Source organism: Callorhinchus milii, unplaced genomic scaffold (assembly GCF_018977255.1).
Source record: "Callorhinchus milii isolate IMCB2004 unplaced genomic scaffold, IMCB_Cmil_1.0 Scaffold26, whole genome shotgun sequence".
Taxonomy (NCBI): Eukaryota; Metazoa; Chordata; class Chondrichthyes; order Chimaeriformes; family Callorhinchidae; genus Callorhinchus; species Callorhinchus milii.
The window spans coordinates 1,496,697-1,514,141 of NW_024704767.1; the positions used below are offsets into that span (position 1 = coordinate 1,496,697).

Here is a 17,445-nt window from a genome sequence, read left to right on the forward strand (position 1 = left end):
TGCAATTGAAATGTTCCCCTAAATGTTCACATCAATAAAGGACTGCAGATAATGATACAGCAAGTTTAAAGAGGTGCTTGGCCAATCTAATATATTTGACTGAGCTAAGAAACTGCAGTGGAGTTGATATTCTGGAATTAAATAAAATGAACCAATCTGACCTTCATTTGATCTTGTGAAGTCCCTCATCCATTCCTCCTCCCACAAGTATACAGCAGATGTCTTAAACAGGAAATCTGTCTTAGAATTGCTTGGGTAGGGGGAAGAGAGAGAGAGACAGAGAATGAAGGACACAATTTCAGAGTACTGAAGTGGGTTGGTTGCACTCGAGCGATTGTTATCCATTATAATTATGCAGTAGCATAATTTTGGTGATAGATGCAAATGCATAATAAGGGTGTGAGCTGAACTACCACAATCATTTCAAGGTAATGTATAAATCATTTAAGTTCGTAATCATTCATGAGCCGTTTAAATTCATGTTGTCCCTTTAAAAGCAATGGTGAAACAGATATCCAGAGCAGAAATCTCTCCCTTTCCCTCCCAGTATCTCAAGGTCTTTTTCTGAGGTGTGTGATGCTGACTATTCCAGAATGACAGCAACAAAGGTTATACAGTACCCTTGTTAACGTAATGTTTAGCCCACAGCATATAAAGTCAATTCGCTTTATAGTATATTCTGTGAAGTACATTGAGACGTCTCAACGACGTGATAAGGCACTATATCAAATTCAAGGATTATTATAATGTTATTCCCTGGGATTTGAGGGAAGATGCACATGCATCAGATCTGCAGGTTCCTCCCCATGCATTGTCCAGTTCCCTGATTGTATTTGGGAGTAGTTCAATCTAGTAGTATATGAAAATGATACAGCAGTGTTGGTAGGACAGTCATTGTTTTTTATTAATAGCATTTCCGCCCCCTGTCAGTGTCTTCACACATCCTGTTGGTTCCTTTCAAACATGAAGAGAGAGAGAGACTGTGCAGTCAATGTTATAGATTATTTATAAAACATGCCATAGAAGTTCTTCCCTTTCTTAAGTGCAGCTGTTTCCACTATCCAGTTGAGAGAGCAGGAAAAACAAATCTCCAGACTCCAGTACAACCCTGGGGGCTGTGCAGATGTCCATATTATCAGGGAGCCAAGCCCAGTGTGTCTTTCATGTTTCCATTGATAGTCGGGGCGGGCGGTGCTTGGAAAAATGTAATCTCCTTTCTACATGTCTCACTGTTAAATGAAACACAATTTCCCCCCCTTCCAAGCTCTGCTCGGTTCATTGGATTTGCAAACTATGTTCATTGTTTCTCTGACCAAAACAAACTTGTTTCCAATGATCTTGGAAAGATTAGGAACCATCTGTAGAACTTGCACGTGACTTCAATCAGTTCCGGAAGTGAGGGTACACCACATCACATGGATATGGCTTGTTGGAGTCCAGGCCTCGATTAAGCTTGCACAATCATTAATTGTTGTGCAATGAGCATTTTACATTCATTCTACAACACAACTCCACATTAGGTCAAAGACCCTTACGTGGTTGATATTTACGGACTAAATGCTAGTAAACTAGCATTTTACCATAATGCTGACACAAGTGCCTGCCAATAACTGCACAAGTCTTTGATCAATTACCGTTGTATTCCTGCTTAGCTGATGATAACCCTTTTTTTCAGGAAATCATGACAGCAATGTTGCAGTCATGGTTGTTTAAGAATTTCAAGCACTTCAATCTGAAAATAGTCCTTTTTATATTCCATTTTATGACTTTCTTTTTGATTGTGGCAATAAATAATGAACAGATGGATGAGTCACATCAGAGTACTGTATAGTCTAAGTTTAGAAGTTGTGCAGCAAAGTATTGTGAGACCTGATTCTCTTTTCAAATCCCATCACTTAAGAAGTATCTATGAGTCAGGAAATGATTTTGGTGAAGTGTCATGAAGTAGTGGACAAAGTAACTGAAGTGCAGGTAAGAAATGTGATGGTGAGAGTGAATCTAACAGATACTTTCCTTCAAGATTCAATTCACCAAATAAAAATGGCAATACACATTGCAAACACGGAAATATTTGCTTTCAAGGGAGTTTTGTTTGAAAAGACATTTTCGTCTATGGAAATAATAATAATCCTTGCATTTGATATAGTGCTTTGCAACGTCATTGAGATGTCTCAAAGTGCTTCATGCAATACTGTACATTGTATCGTGGATTGACTGTGTATTCTGAAGGTGAAATGCATCAGCCAATTGCACATAGCAGTGTCCCACAAACTGTCATGGATTGAGTGACCAATTTTTTTATTGAGGGATTATTATCCCCAGAAAGCGATCTGCCGATCGACTACCAACTGGATTCCTACTTGCTGCTAGGAAAACAGAGGTGTCTAGAGAAAGGAAACTTGCCTAAGATTTTGTCCTGCCCAGGAATCGAACCTGGATCCTTTTTGCTTAGGAGGCGAGCCCGCTAACCACTATGCTACGAAATAAAACAACAGCAGTAAAAGTAACAGCAAAACAGGCCAGCTCATGAAATTAAAAAAGCTAGGAATGCTACCCCCCATGAAACACATTATAAAATCTAAATCTGTTCCTTTAACAACAAAGGAAACCTGCTGTTGATTTTATACAGTTATTTCCCATAGGTATTTTTACACAGCTTCCTATAAAACTTTAGAAAGCATTCAGTTCATTGAAGAGTGCAAATCATTGGAGAACTGTGGGTAACATGACGTTTATTCATTCCTTCACTTGCTGTATTACATTACAAAAAAACTTGTTGGTTCCATTTCATTAACAGACTAATAAAGTTATAAAACATGAAAGTTTGGTGATTAGGTCCAGTCACTCCGCCTCGCCCCCTCCTTAGCCTCCTTCAAGGTCCGCCTCAAGACCCTCCTCTTCGACCATGCCATCGTCCACCCTCCCTTCCCCTCCCCTCCTTTACACCCCCAACCCCAGCTCGGGTCTGAAACGCTGTATTCTGTCCAGCGCCTTGGGACATCCTCCCGACGTGAAAGGCGCTATACAAATCTAATCTTGTTGTTGTAAAGAGGGCATAAATTTAGGAGTTAGATCACCAAAAAAATAAAACAAAGGGAGAAACTAGAATATTTTGTGAGTAATTAGGACACGTAAGTAACTTAGCGGGCAGTGTCTGCTGAAGTGACCATTTAATGGGAATCCTGCACTGGCGAAATCCTGGATATTGAGGTCTTGAGTGACTGGACCTTGAGAACAGTTTTGACTTTTTTTCTCAGATGACTTAAAATCCCTGAGTGAATGAGAGAATTGTCAATCGTTCTCATGCTTGCGACTGCCATTGGAATACTAAAATAATGTACGTTAGGTATAAATGTGTCAGCCTGGCTCTGTGGTAGCGCTCTCGCCTTTGAGTCAATAAGGTTGTGGGTTCAAGTCCCACGTCGGGGCTTGGAATCACATAGTCTAAGCTGACCCTCCAATGTAATGCTGGGGTGGGGGGGGGGGGTATTCTATTTCTATTGTTGGAGAGAGTTTCTCCCAGTGACCTGGCCAAGAATCTCGAAAAATAAAATTGGTTTCTCACTCCATGGCTGTTTGTGGGACATTGCACAATTGGCTGCTGCGTTTCGCCCACAGAAAGACGCAGTCAATCGACTTTACAGTATACTTCTTTGAAGCACTTTGAGACGCCTTGACAACATGATCAGGCGCTATATCAAATGCAAGGATCATCATTATTATTTTTAATTAGAGAAATTACATGTAGTCTTATTTCCAGTTCATAACGAAAGGGTCACAAATACTAGGTGGGATATTATTTAGCTGTGGCTTAAAGGTAACTATTGTTGACAATTGTTGTAACTTAATTTTCCAAGGCTGTAATGATATTTAATGGTATATCTGTGAAGATCTATGCAAATAGACCCATTTTACAGTAGTTTGAATGGTGAATGTAGATGCTTACTGTAAATTTGTAGTCTCCCACGGTAAGAGCAGCTCAGTGTAAAACTCCTCCAATAATGTCACAGGGTCCAGTGTGAGTCAGATATGAGATCAGCTTTCATTCAGGAAAATATATTGTAAGGAACAAGATATTGATTTCTTTTAAGATCTGCTTTGGGTTACCTCCTACGTTTAAACCTTAAGAAACCAGGATGGACTTACTCATCATGGCATAATCTCAAAGAATGAGTCATCTGCTGAATGTTTCATTCTTTCAAGGTTAAGGAAGTAATGCTAGTCAGCTTCTAGGGCAGAATATCTTTAAAAGTCTACAACCGTATGTTCATTGGCTCCCCTTCCAAAACACTGTAGTTTCTTAAGAACATACGTAAAGCAAAGCATGGTATGCAAAGAGACCATGTGCTTTGATGAAATATAATAATAATAATCCTTGCATTTGATAGCGTGACTTATAATAATAGTAATAATCCTTGAATTTGATATAGCGCTTTTCACGTCTTCTAGACGTCTCAAAGCGCTTCACAGAATAGACTGTAAAGTGAATTGCCTGCATTTTTATGGGCGAAACGCGGCAGCCAATTGCGCACAGCAATGTCCCAAAAATAGTCATGGATTGATGGGATCAAATTATTATTGCTTTTTTTCTTGAGAGATTATTATCAAGTTTGTTATTATAACAGTTGTGGATTGAGTGATCAAATTATTATTATTATATTTATTTATTTATTTATTTGAAGGGATTTTTACCCCCAGCGACTTATCACGTTTTTGAGACGCCTCAAAGCGCTTCACAGAAAAGCGCATTACATACGCTTGAAGAAGTCAGGCAGTAATGGGATTGTCCATTATGATAGTGACCTTCTTATTACTTGTTATAACTTTTCAAACCAATATCTAAATTGTAATCCAAGTTTTGTAAAATTGATATTAAAATGTGATGTATTTTTGCAGTTCGACTGTTGATAGTAGTTTTGTACTATTTTTGAAGTCTCGTTTTTTTTTGTTTCAGTATATGGGCTGTGTAGAAGTGATGCAGTCTATGAGATCACTTGATTTCAATACGAGAACGCAAGTCACAAGGTAAGTTTCAATGGAAAAACAGAAGCGGGAGGTGGGAAGAAAAGAGTTACATCTGTTTAACTTCGTTAAATTGTATATTCTCATATTAATTATCAATTCATCTGTACTTTGAGGTCAACATGACAGTAAACCTTCTGGAGCAGCGATCAGATTTAACTTTAATCAAAGGACAAATGTTGATTTAAGCATTGTACACATATTTGTATTTCAACATACTGCTGACTTACTCAACAGTACGAAGTGTGTGTTAGTTTAGAAGAGTATGATCCAACCTATTCTCTAACACGTTAAAAGTACCCAATTGTGCATCGACAGAATTGGTGTGGTTGGTGTGGTATGGGTGGGTGGGTGTCCTTCAAAGCATGTCTTAAGACTCTCCTGTTCGACTGTGCATTTGGCCACCCTCCCACCCCTACCCTCCAACCCCCCTGATCCAAAACTCTGCTCGGTTCCAAATCCCTGACTGTGCAGCGCTTTAAGATGTCCTCCAGACGTGAAAGGCACTGTGTAAATGTAATGTGTTGCTGTTGTGTTTGGTTCAACACCAGATGCAAACCTTGTAATGGTCCTTGAGAGTCTATTTTGGGAGGTTTGGCATGGGAGACAGAGAACCTTGTATAAGTGCCCTCAAAATCCTTCTGTGTTGTAACTTCACATTTTATAAGCTTTCTTGTGGGAAACAAGGCAGCGCTGGGGTCATTTAGATGGTAACAGCGCAGGAATGTTTGCCCATGGCGCTAGGAATGACATCCACTTGTTATTGAGCAAACTTGTGCAGGTATCTTTCTTGCAGTTGGCTTTTGTGCTGCACGGCCACTCAGAGACAATCCTCTCTAGATAGCCATTGATCTCTTTGAGCTTGTAAATAATTTGCGTCCTGGCAGCCCAGCATGACGCATGATGCTAATTGGGACTCACTTTATTATGCCTTTTACATGAGGGCAATGGAAGAAAACATTGGGAGGAAGGGGCTAATAAGAGACATTAGCAGCTTAAGAAATATGATACTGGGGTGAAAAATGAAAGGAGCGAGAAGGTGTGAAATTCCAGTACGTTTCTGAAATATAAGGGGTGGAAACAATGTGCAAGATGGGGTGGAGAAATAGATGCGGCATCCTAAGATTTGAAGATGTTCAAGTTAATGGACCTCTGTTTACCTCGCAGTAAATAGGAACCACATTGTTCGTCGATTGGCTGATCGCTTTTCCAGGAGTAATAAATAATTCCTTCAAAAAAAATAACAATTTGGTCACTCAATCCACGACTGGTTGTGGGACACCACTGTGCGCAATTGGCTACCGCATTGCACCCACAAAATATGCAGTCAATTCAATTTACAGTGTATTCTGTGAAGCGCTTTGAGACGTCTCGGAGACTTGATAAGGCACTATATCAAATGCAAGGATTATATGTAATATTCAGACTCAAAGGCTGAGGGTTCCTAAGAAAAGTGAATCACATCTCAGTGGTTAAAAATAGTGATCCTTTTATTGCTTGTTATAATTAGATAAGCCCAGTAACGAAAATATCACTATTTTTAGTGATTGGCACATGATAGACCGCAATTTTATCAGGAAACACAGAAAATCGGTTTTGTAGTTCACATGAGTGTATTGTTGAACATTTTACTGTGATGAATGCTTTATTTGCCTTCCTCCTCTCCCATCCCCATTTCTCCGCACACATTTCAATCTTTCAGAAAATCAAAATTGACAGAGGATTCAGTGTTCTGAGTTCTGTACTCCTTAGGATCAAAAGGGGCCATTATCATTTGATGTTTGCCACAAAAGTCTTGTGCCATCTGAGAAATTGGGTCAAACTGCAAAATTCAGGAATATCCTGGATTGCAGTACAAATCCATCTTGGATCGCATTGAAATTTTCGTAAACCCAAATGATTTCTCTTTTCTTTTTATCGACTTTAAAAACGTCTGTGTTTCTTGAGGTTAGAATTCTTTAACCTAACCGCTGAGATTACCATAGTGTGACCATATCTCTTCCCATTGAGCAAAGATATCTTTATATTAAACCATAGTTTAGATAAAGCTTTCCAGGCATGACAAATAAAGAGTATTACCTTTATTCTAGCGCATTATAAAACTAAGGGAGGTATTAAGGTATACGGTGAGAGAACGAGGCATTCAGGTCTTATCAACTGGTAGATCTGTCTCAATGGCTGAAGAGCCTCCTTATGCTCCGGTTTTCCTATGCTGCTACCTTGAGGTTTGTTAAGAAATGATGCTGATTGTTTTTATCAACTCTGACTAAACCAGTGGAATCAACTGTTTATTAGTCAGTCAATGGCCTAGATCTACTGTGTTGTTCTCTACAGAGTAATTTTCATCTGAGAGGTTGTGGGATGGAGGAAGGGGGTAGCGTGCCTACAGTACTTTTAGAGAGAGACTACAGGTATATGGATATGAATGTAGGTGAAGCAAATTATGATTAACTTTATTTCATTTTATGTCTTTTTCAGTAAGCTCTTTCAGCAGCTGCTGCTAAAAAAAAATTTAATGCCTGGATTGTTTTTTTTGGTCAGGAAAGGATGGGTGAGGCTAGAGCATTGAACTTATCTCAGTTTGAGTTTGAGCAGCGATCCAGTGTGTGTCCCAAATTGTGAATCGATTGATTTAGACCCCAATGTGCTCTTATTTTGCAAGGTTTAAATGCTTCCCTTAATCTGCTGTATAAATTGCACAGCACCGACATGTACTGAACAACAATATTCTTCATGGTGCTGTGTATACAAAACCTGCTTAAAATAATATACCTACAATAAATTTTTTACTCAAGTTTTGTATTTTTATTCCAGCGAGGGCAACATTTTTTTGCGGTACAATCTAAAATGAATGTTGTGACCCAGGAATGTGTAGAAGAAACATTCTAACTTTGTTTCTCGAGCTCCACGTCGATTTGGAAAAAGTTTCATTTCATAGTGCATCCAAATGAAGAACGGCAGAACAATGCCACAATTGTTGACGTACAATGATTTCATTGGATTTGATTTAAGAAAATGACTGGAAACATTGTGGGGGGACAAGAAACGAGAAATCAGCAAAGGGTTTGTTGTCGAAATATGATTTTCAACAGTACTTAACGACAGTCTAGGAAGGCAAACAAAAGGCAAATTGTCTCTTTTGAACTGAGGTTGGTTGAGCAAGACAGGATTTCAATTTCAGATTTGCAAGGGTTCACACAGATGTGTCGTCTAAGCTGCAATGTTCAGGCCAGGCATATTTTCATCAGTTCTTGTGATTTTGCTTCCATCACCCTTTCAGGCAGTGCAATTCGGATCCGAACAAATCTTTGTTTTTTTTAAAAAAATTCTTCTTGTCTCTTATTAGTGTGCGTGGAGGTAAAGAGTGCACCTTAATTTTTTTTTCCCCCTCCGCCACGAATTTTACCTTCTCCAGAGGGAAGAGATGGACAATCCCTTAAAAATGCATTGAATCAATTCACCTCACTTTGTATTTCAGCAAAATACACTGGGCGAATGCACAAATGTATGGTTACATTATCTGAGATTTATTCTTCATAAAATATGAAATTGAATTATTATTTTAAAAAATTCAGTGCTGATGCCTCGCATTGCAATATGGAGAGAAACATTTATATTTTCAAGCTTGTGGCTTCTGTAAGGTGACACAAAAAATCAGCATCAGTATTCTATACCAACAAAAGAAGCATCTGATAAAAACCGGAACAGAGCACAGTAGACACATACAGAATTACTTCAGTTATACAATAGATGTTCAGGGTCACGACTTGGTGGCTATTAGTTATGGCAGAGTTTCAAGAAGATTGAGAGCAGGCGTGGGAGTACTGCAATCTGCTTTCGTCAGCTTCCATTAATGAGCTGTTGCTGGATCAGTAGCTATGACCCAGTGTGGGTGATGTACGGAAGAGGACTGAAGCAGGGAGGAAATTTGTTATTGATTTTCTTTTTTGCTTCCAATTTACATGAAGGTACAATAGCCATCATGTCACCTTAGTCAATACAAGCCCATTTATGACCACTCATGGTAGCAAGGGTCACTCTTTTGGCATTTTACTGCCCTAACTTTAATCCACAGAGTTGTATTTGGATGCTTTGAAAATGAACGGGAGTTGATGGAAAATGAGGCACATCTGATTTTCCAATTGAAGTACAGTATGGAATTTATAGAGTTGCTCCTTTTAAATTCATACATCAGCCACATTTATCTAAACTAGACACATTTATCCAAAATAGATAAACTACACGGTCACCGCACTTTACAGTACATCCTGTGAAGCTCTGAATCATCCTCCTTCCCCAAAAGACCCTACATCAAATGCATGGATTATTAATATGCTCGCCTCTTTCTAGTTTGCACTGTAATTAGAATTGCAGTTAAATTTTTAGTGTTCATGTAATGTGGATAAGACTGCACCACTGTGATAGGTCAACTGTCTTTGTTTTGGACGCTTCACTCCATTATTATTAATGGAGTTTTTGCTGAGTAGCAGAATAAATGCCTGTATTTGCACACAGGGTCTATTTTGTGCTCTTAATGCAAATTCAACATAAAAGTGGATCTGTGCAGTTGTGGCAGCAACAGTAACGTATTGATTTTAAAATAAGTCTAGGATTCGAGTTTCTGATGTGGACTTTTTTTGTCGCGAAACATAGTGAAGTCGGTAGAACTACAGTTTCCATAAAGCTCATTAACAGCACACGACATGATTAATAAGGTTTTATTCAACAAGAGTGGTTTGATATACATTAGATGTTTCTGTGCATGCTAGTGGATTTACTGGGAGCTGTTACATAGCAACTATGTTCATTGTAATAAAGGGCCAATCAAAGAAGACTGCAGGCTGCCATGTTTCTCATCTCCAATTAAAATCACAATTTCTATTAAAGAATTAGAGATTATAACTACTTACGTTGCAGTTAAAAAAGCATACTTCAGCACACTGATCTATCAGTGTTACGCTGCATCATATAAATATGTTCCCCAATACATATACTGTCTAATCATAATATGCTGTCGCTCAATAATGTAAATAATGGCAAATTATGTACAGATTTAATTCACAGTTCCTGTTGTGAAGAAAATTTGTAGCACTGAAATATTGCAATTTAAAAATGATGTATAAAATTTTCACACATTGTTGATGCAGTAATAAAATCATGACAGGGTAAGAGGTAAAATTCCACTGGTGGGTAAATGTACGATGTTGATGGTGTGTGCTTTTAATGGGATGTCCCCATGATGGCAAGGTCAGTATTTTACTGACCAGTGGAATTCTCCACCCGAGAACCCTAATAATATACCATCGTGTAACAATCAAGCACTTTGCGCAGAGAAGGTTTTAAAATAAATTTGTAATTGAAATAGAATGAATCATGCCAATAACTTACGCACCGAATTGTTTGAAACGCGTCATCATGAGTTTGAATTTATTAATTCATTTAACTTTTGTTAACAGATGAAAATGGCTCAGACTTTCACAAAATAGCCGCGTTAACAATAAAACTCAAGTTTTAACAAAATAACGACATGAAGGACGTTTATTGAGGCCACAGTAAATTCATAACCCAGAAGCAACCGTCATAGTGGGTTAGTCAAAGAATCGTCCTCACCTCGCAGTTGACTTCCATATTCTATTTATGGCACGAAAGTGTTACAATCATGAAATGCTTTAAAGACTGTTTTTAAATCAAGCACTTTTTCCTGTCAGACGCTTGCTGGCAGGGAAATAGAGTATCAGCTGAAAGCACCAAGTGATATGTGTCATTACTTAGCCCCAAGTACCCCAATGAGTCAACGTATTCTGCAAATGTCATTCAGTCATTGTGTGGTTCATACGCAGGTAATAAATATATTAGAAACCGTGATGCTTGATATTTCCTGTACGAAATACACACCGGGGACAGTACATTTCCAGTGTGGTACCAAATACACTTGGTACATACTGCAGGACTTGTTAATTAACTGAGTTGTTTGGTAGAAGGGGATTAAAACCACTTAAAAGTTTTCCTTTGTTTGCTATTCAAACATTTTCCTGGCATATATCACCCCAAAATTTGTAGTGTTAATATCTGAATATGGGAGATCTCCGCAGCTATTCTCCAAACCAAGAAATTAGCAATGGTTCCACCAAGGTTACTATCACATAATAATAATATTCCTTGCATTTGATACAGCACCGTATCACGTCTTCAAGACGTCTCAAAGCGCTTCACAGAATATACTGTAAAGTGAATTGACTGTATATTTTGCGGTCGATAGAGGTTTGAGGATATTAGGGACAATAAACTATAAATCCTCTCAATTTTCATTGCCAAGGTCTCTCACCTCGATGGTGCTCACACATAAAGTAATCTGCATTGAATGGCTGAATAATCATTGAAAGTTTAAAATTAAATCAAAGCAACATTACTTCCAAGTAGAGAGAATTTGCCTGATGTGTGTTGATTGGTACCATAAAGCAAGCTCCATTATGTCTGCAGTTTACCGTACTTGAGTACTCCTGATATGATTATCGAGATAAGTGCTCATTTTTTTTTTAATCAACTGTGAATAAATGTAACCGTTTCCATCCCACAGGGAAGCAATAAGCAGAGTGTGTGAGGCTGTTCCAGGTGCAAAAGGGGCAATGAGGAAAAGAAAGGTAAATACAATGGTAACTGAGGTATACAATTTAATTTCATAAATTATGTATCAATAGTTAAAGAAGTTCAATGAGACGCACAACATGAATAAGAAGCCTCAAGTGATAATAGATATTGGAAGATTATTTCCCCTTCACAGATGGTGAATAGGTGAAATGGACTCCAAAAACAGAAGTAATTGATTTTGTGCTCAATAACTCCTATCATTAAAAAAGAACTGGACAAACTACATAAACTGGAATCTGGATGGGAATGGAGGTGATATAGGTTAAGATGATATACTTCACAGGAGACTGGATGGTATTTGGAGCCAAAGGGAGCAGATGGGAGGGTGGAGGGAAAAAGAGAGAGAACCATTCTCTGGGTTTAATAGTGGAGTGGAATTTGGGGCAGAGGATAAATCTTCTGATATTTGACATGATTACTTTTGAGATCAGGGAGTTTAATGCAAAACGTTGCCCAGGAAGTTGAGTAGGTGTGCTGTAGCCCATGATACAGTAGACAGCAAATGATCTATCAAATGAGCCGACTTGATGGGATTGAATGATCTTTTCTCACTCATTGCTTCTGTGTTCCTATGAGATAAGACGTCCATTGTTTTGGAACTGATTAAGTTCCAGTGATCTTATATATTTCCTTTTGGAAAATAAGAAGAGAGATATCCAAAGTTAAATCACTTTATTGGACGCTTTATCCTCTTCTTAAAGATTCCGTTTTTTTCTGAATGAGGCTCCATTTGCCATCAATCCTTGTCCTCAAGTCAAGATTAGTTTGTTCTGAAATGTAAACTTTTCTGGGGCCATTAGCAACCTTGATCCATGATCTGCCAACAAGCCCCCTTGTACAAACCTGGGTTAGCTGCAGTATAGTCACCCCAAAGGTATGCATCCTTTCAATGAACCAACCAAGACTCACCAAATCACAGCTTGTGAGTTGGAGTGTCTAACAGGCCTGGGAACTCACCCTGGCGGCTTTCTGACTGGGAGACGTGTACTGAGCTTCTGGCTCAACACAAGCAACTGGGAAGAAGTAAGGAAAGGACGGTGTAAGGTCGCATGCGTGTAAGGTGGTGGGTGTCAAACCACACCTCACCACACAACTCACTTTGCTGAGTTCATTTTCTGCCTTACAAAGAAACAGGTCCTTATGAAGATAATCACAGTCGTCTCTTGTTTCTTTCTACAGCCTCCCAGTAAAGGACTCTCTACCGTTTTAGGGAAGAGTAACCTCCAGTTTGCAGGAATGAACATCACACTGAACATCTCCACCAGCAGCCTCAACCTGATGATCCCAGACTCCAAACAGGTACAGAGACACAGTCCAACATTAGGGCCAATAAGTTATTAAACGTAAATGTTTTTGTCAAAGCAACAAAATCAGATTCTGGGGTGTAATCTCTGATAATTCTTAGCAGATTCATCAAATATCTAAAATATTGAATGTCCTGAAGAATCCAATGGTTAAAATATTACGCAGTGAACTGTTGCAATTACACTGTGCATTGCTGCAATGAATTAACAGACTTGTCCATTAATTCCACACTGAACACAGCTTTGCTTTCAATCATAAGTACTTAATAGATTCACATTTCGAATAACAACAACATTCTAATTAAGTTTTTACTGGCCTTCTAAAAATCAAGAAAGGAACAGTGAAAACCCCAAAGATGCAGGATTAGTTTTATGTACTAGTTTGCATGGTGACCTTTAGTCAACAACAATAAAATCTCCTGTAAATTAGTATTAGTCTGGCAATTAGATCACCTCTGTAGCAGGCATGGGGCAGCCTCTAAATCCATCATGGATTTGATCACTCTTAATCTCCCCCTTCCAGAAGTATTGCAAAATCAACATTTTCTTTTTCTTCTTACAACCTCTTCTTCCTGTCTTAACTCAAGAGGCCAGGAAGTGTTCTGCTGCGAAGCCTGAGCCAACAATACTTTTGAATTGCTTATTAGAAGGTTTCGAGAGCTATCAATTTCTCTCCTGTCCTCGTTGATCAGATCAAGATCACGGGACTTGCTTATCATGGGATAATAAGCACACTATTGTTAAAGCGGCTACATGAAGCAAGTGAAATCCCACCTTCAAACTGTCAGCACTAGCACCAAACTGCCTCGAGAAATACAGGTAACTACTTCAGCTGGAGGAAAATAACCCCCCAATAGCCAATCCCAAATTTTATAATAATGCGCAAATTGCCATTGAACACCAACAGGCAAAGTGTATAGCTCTATAGCAGGCATAAGGCGGCTTCTAATCCATCACGGATTTGATCGCTCTTAATCTCCCCCTTCCCCGAAATATTGCAAAATCAACATTTCCAGGAATGGTCATGACATGATCAGGATTGTCTGTCGGTCGTGACAAACACCAACAGACAATCCAATTGTTGGATAGGTGTCTAGATTTTCTTGTGTACCATTCTAGCTTTGTTCAGTCTAACAAGAAGGCATATCCCACTCAAATCCTTTGTGCCCCTCTAAATAGAAGGAGAAAGGTTGACCGGGAACATTTTTTTTTATCCTAACTGTGGCCAGGATGAAACTGTTCAAGCACAGACAATGCAAAGTATATTTCTTATTCATTCATCAAAGAATGAGAAGAAATGGAATCAAACTGACTTCCATTTTCTTGGTTGGTCATGATGTATGAGGCTCGAAGATGGTTTGTTCACGAGTGGGTGACTGTTATGCAACACAAAGCAGATGACTCATCCTTTACTTTGTAATTCATTATATGGGCCAGGATTTGGGCTGCTTGTACGTGTCAGATGAAATGCAAAATGCCACTTTTACCTTCAAAGAAAAATTAAAGAAATAACAGCTTTGGAGCACTGCGGATCGCATCACAGAATCAGCTGGAAGGCTTTCATAAATGTTCCTCCTGTGATATCTGAGAAAGATGATTTGATTGAGCGTTTGTTTCTGAAAATTAAATTGATGCATTGATTGAGAAAGTAACTACGGTAATTCTGAACAGTCAAATCAACTGTAAATCTTTTTTGAATGCTAATCGGTTTTATGAATTGTTCAATAAACATCACATTTCGATATAAATACTTTGGACTGCTGCTACTAGTACTTTTTGTCAAACTATATCATTAGGCATTAACGGGACCTGATATTATTTATTCCGAGTCGGTAAATTTCTTGAGGCCTCTATCACGTAATTTTATCCTAACCATTGGAAATTGCTATACAATCACCTTGCAATCTTTGATTTCAGGGAACAAATACTAAATTATGAAATGCATCTTTCCTCATAGATTATTGCCAATCATCACATGCAGTCAATTTCATTTGCGTCCGGAGGTGATCCGGTAAGTACACAACTGCAAATAATTGGGTCACTTTCACGTCGATCACTGCAGTTGAACTGGAAGTACAACAACTTTTATATAGCGCCCTTCATGCAAGATAACATTTTGGTGTGCTTCACGGTGCCAGGGCTATATGCTGAGCAAGGGAGGAGGTGGTGGGTGGGTGGGGGAAAGCAGGTGAACTTGGGTGTGGTTGAAAAGGTAGATTTTAAAGTGGGATTTAAAAAGACAGAGAGGGGGTGAGGTGGAAAGTTTGGGGGGGTGCGCAGAGGGAGTTCCAGAGGATAGGAGTGAGGTGATTAAGGCCCAGAAATGAAAGGTTGCAGAGTTTTGCACTTGTTAAGACTCTGTATGAAAAATATTCTCTATTGGCATTCTTGTTCTAAGCATTCTAAGCGCTCTGAGACTCCGTCCGGGTTGGAGGGCGCTATATAAATCCAAGTTGTTGTTGTTGTTGTAGTTATTATTAAAAACAACTCAACACTTATTGAAATTTTGAGAGATAGAAGGAAAGGGAAGTTGATCGACAATCCTAATTGAAGGACTGAGTATCCTAAATGTCTTCAGGAAGAGCCGGAGCCCACATTTACTTCTCCTGCATCACTTTCAGTTCTGAGCAAACCCTCCGGCATTGCCCTACGTGCCCCTTCTTTCGTGATTCATTGCTGATCAGCCCTGATTATCTTTGCTTGCATCACAGACACGGATACTCGCTTCCTGTCAATTGATGAATATTATTTTACTCATTAGGCATTGTTTTTCATTGCAAAGGGTTGGCGTTATTTTTAGGACATTTATTTTATTTTTCAGGACTGAGAAAGTGATGTGTCAGTAAATATAGGATGTGGCCCCTCACTGAGCCAATGTGAAACAACCTCATGTTCAAATCCCTCTGTGTCCTCATCCCACCCTACCTCGGTGACCTGATATAACTCTGGCAGCTCCTTCCACTCCCTCAACAACAGCCGTTGGTTGGCAAGCTTTCAGCCATTCTGTCCCCTGTCTCTGGAACCCCATCCGAGAATTTCTCCACCTCGCCCTCTCCCTACCTTTAAAGCCCATTTTAAGACCTATCTCTTTTGACTGCATTTTTTGGTCATCTTTCCTGCATCCTTCCTCACTCGGGTGCCCAGTGAAGCACGTTTAAGACATCCTCTTGATGTGGAAGCGGCATATAAATGTAAAGTAAGATTGTGTACTGGCAGGATGTGTAGTTTTTTTAAAAAAAAATTGATTGCTTATTTTGTATGGAAAACCTGATAGCAGTTTATTCGTAAATATGAAACGTTTAATCAATCTATTACTGGATTTATGTTGCTCTGTACATATAGAGTCTCTTCTTGTTCCTCTATACACAAATAATTGCATTTTAGTTCCAGACCCTTGTCAAAATATTTAGCCTCTATGAGTGTCAATGTTGCTGCTTCAATTCATTTGATGTTGAGTCAGTTTGTAGTAAATTGCAAATGGTAACTGTCTGACTCTTACGTTTATAGGATACAACTGATTATGTTGCTTACGTTGCCAAAGACCCAGTCAATCAAAGAGGTAGGTAACCACTCATCCCACTGTAGCAGGCTAAATTCCAATTAAATTCAAACAGTAAGGTAAACTGTACTCGGGGTGACTATCATACTCTCTCTATTCATATGCTTTAATTGGAAGCCGTATTGTTTTACAATTCTGAAACCAGCTGCTCATTTATTTTTGTCCGCTTCTGGTGCTTGTGAAATATACGTGATTGGATGACTGCAATAAATGGTGAGTTACCACATTGTGTGCAGTTTGAGGCCACTTAGGGCAATCATTAAGAATCAAAGAATTAGAAACCTAGAATTATACAGCACAGAAGGAAGCCATTCAGCCCATCGTGTCTGTGCCGGCATTAGCAATGTATCGAACTCGAGTTTTACATTTCTGCTTCATGTACAACTCTAATCGATTCCATCTCACCGACGATCTATTCTAAAGCCAAATTACCATGTCAAATAACGTAGGCACAAATATTGTCAGCTTTTCTGTATTAAACAGCATTAGCGGCCTCAATTTCTGGTGTTAATAGGTTTGGCAGCATGCTTTCAACTGGTGCCCTACTGAAACTAGCTAGCTGGTTGAACTCACTCCCAATCCACAATAAAAGAAAATATAACCCATCTTTGTGTTCTGTTACAGCGTGCCACATTTTGGAGTGTTCTGATAGTATCGCCCAAGATGTTATAAACACCATAGGGCAAGCATTTGAGCTCCGTTTTAAACAGTACTTGAAGAACCCTTCTGCATTTAACCCTCACAATAACAGGTTAGTGCATTTCAAATCAATATGAAACTTTATTATGCACAACATTAATAAGCACAACAAATCAATAACCTGGGCATCTTATTTGGGGTTTTGTAAAATAATAATATTGATAATAATCCTTGCATTTGATGCAGCACCTTATCCCGTCGATGAGACGTCTC

At 38.9% G+C, this 17,445-nt stretch overlaps 1 protein-coding gene across 7 annotated transcripts in view; it reads left to right on the top strand.

The window, feature by feature from the left end:
• The window catches only part of LOC103187006 (SHC-transforming protein 1), a 41,802-nt gene that overhangs the window by 19,640 nt on the left and 4,717 nt on the right, over nt 1–17,445 (top strand). For all 7 annotated transcript variants that reach the window (XM_007906345.2, XM_007906331.2, XM_007906338.2 and 4 more), the window contains 6 exons: nt 4,955–5,025; nt 11,600–11,663; nt 12,850–12,969; nt 14,932–14,985; nt 16,482–16,533; nt 17,158–17,284. In XM_007906345.2, the coding sequence (XP_007904536.2) occupies nt 4,955–5,025; nt 11,600–11,663; nt 12,850–12,969; nt 14,932–14,985; nt 16,482–16,533; nt 17,158–17,284 (488 nt within the window). The remainder of the gene's footprint in view (nt 1–4,954; nt 5,026–11,599; nt 11,664–12,849; nt 12,970–14,931; nt 14,986–16,481; nt 16,534–17,157; nt 17,285–17,445) is intronic.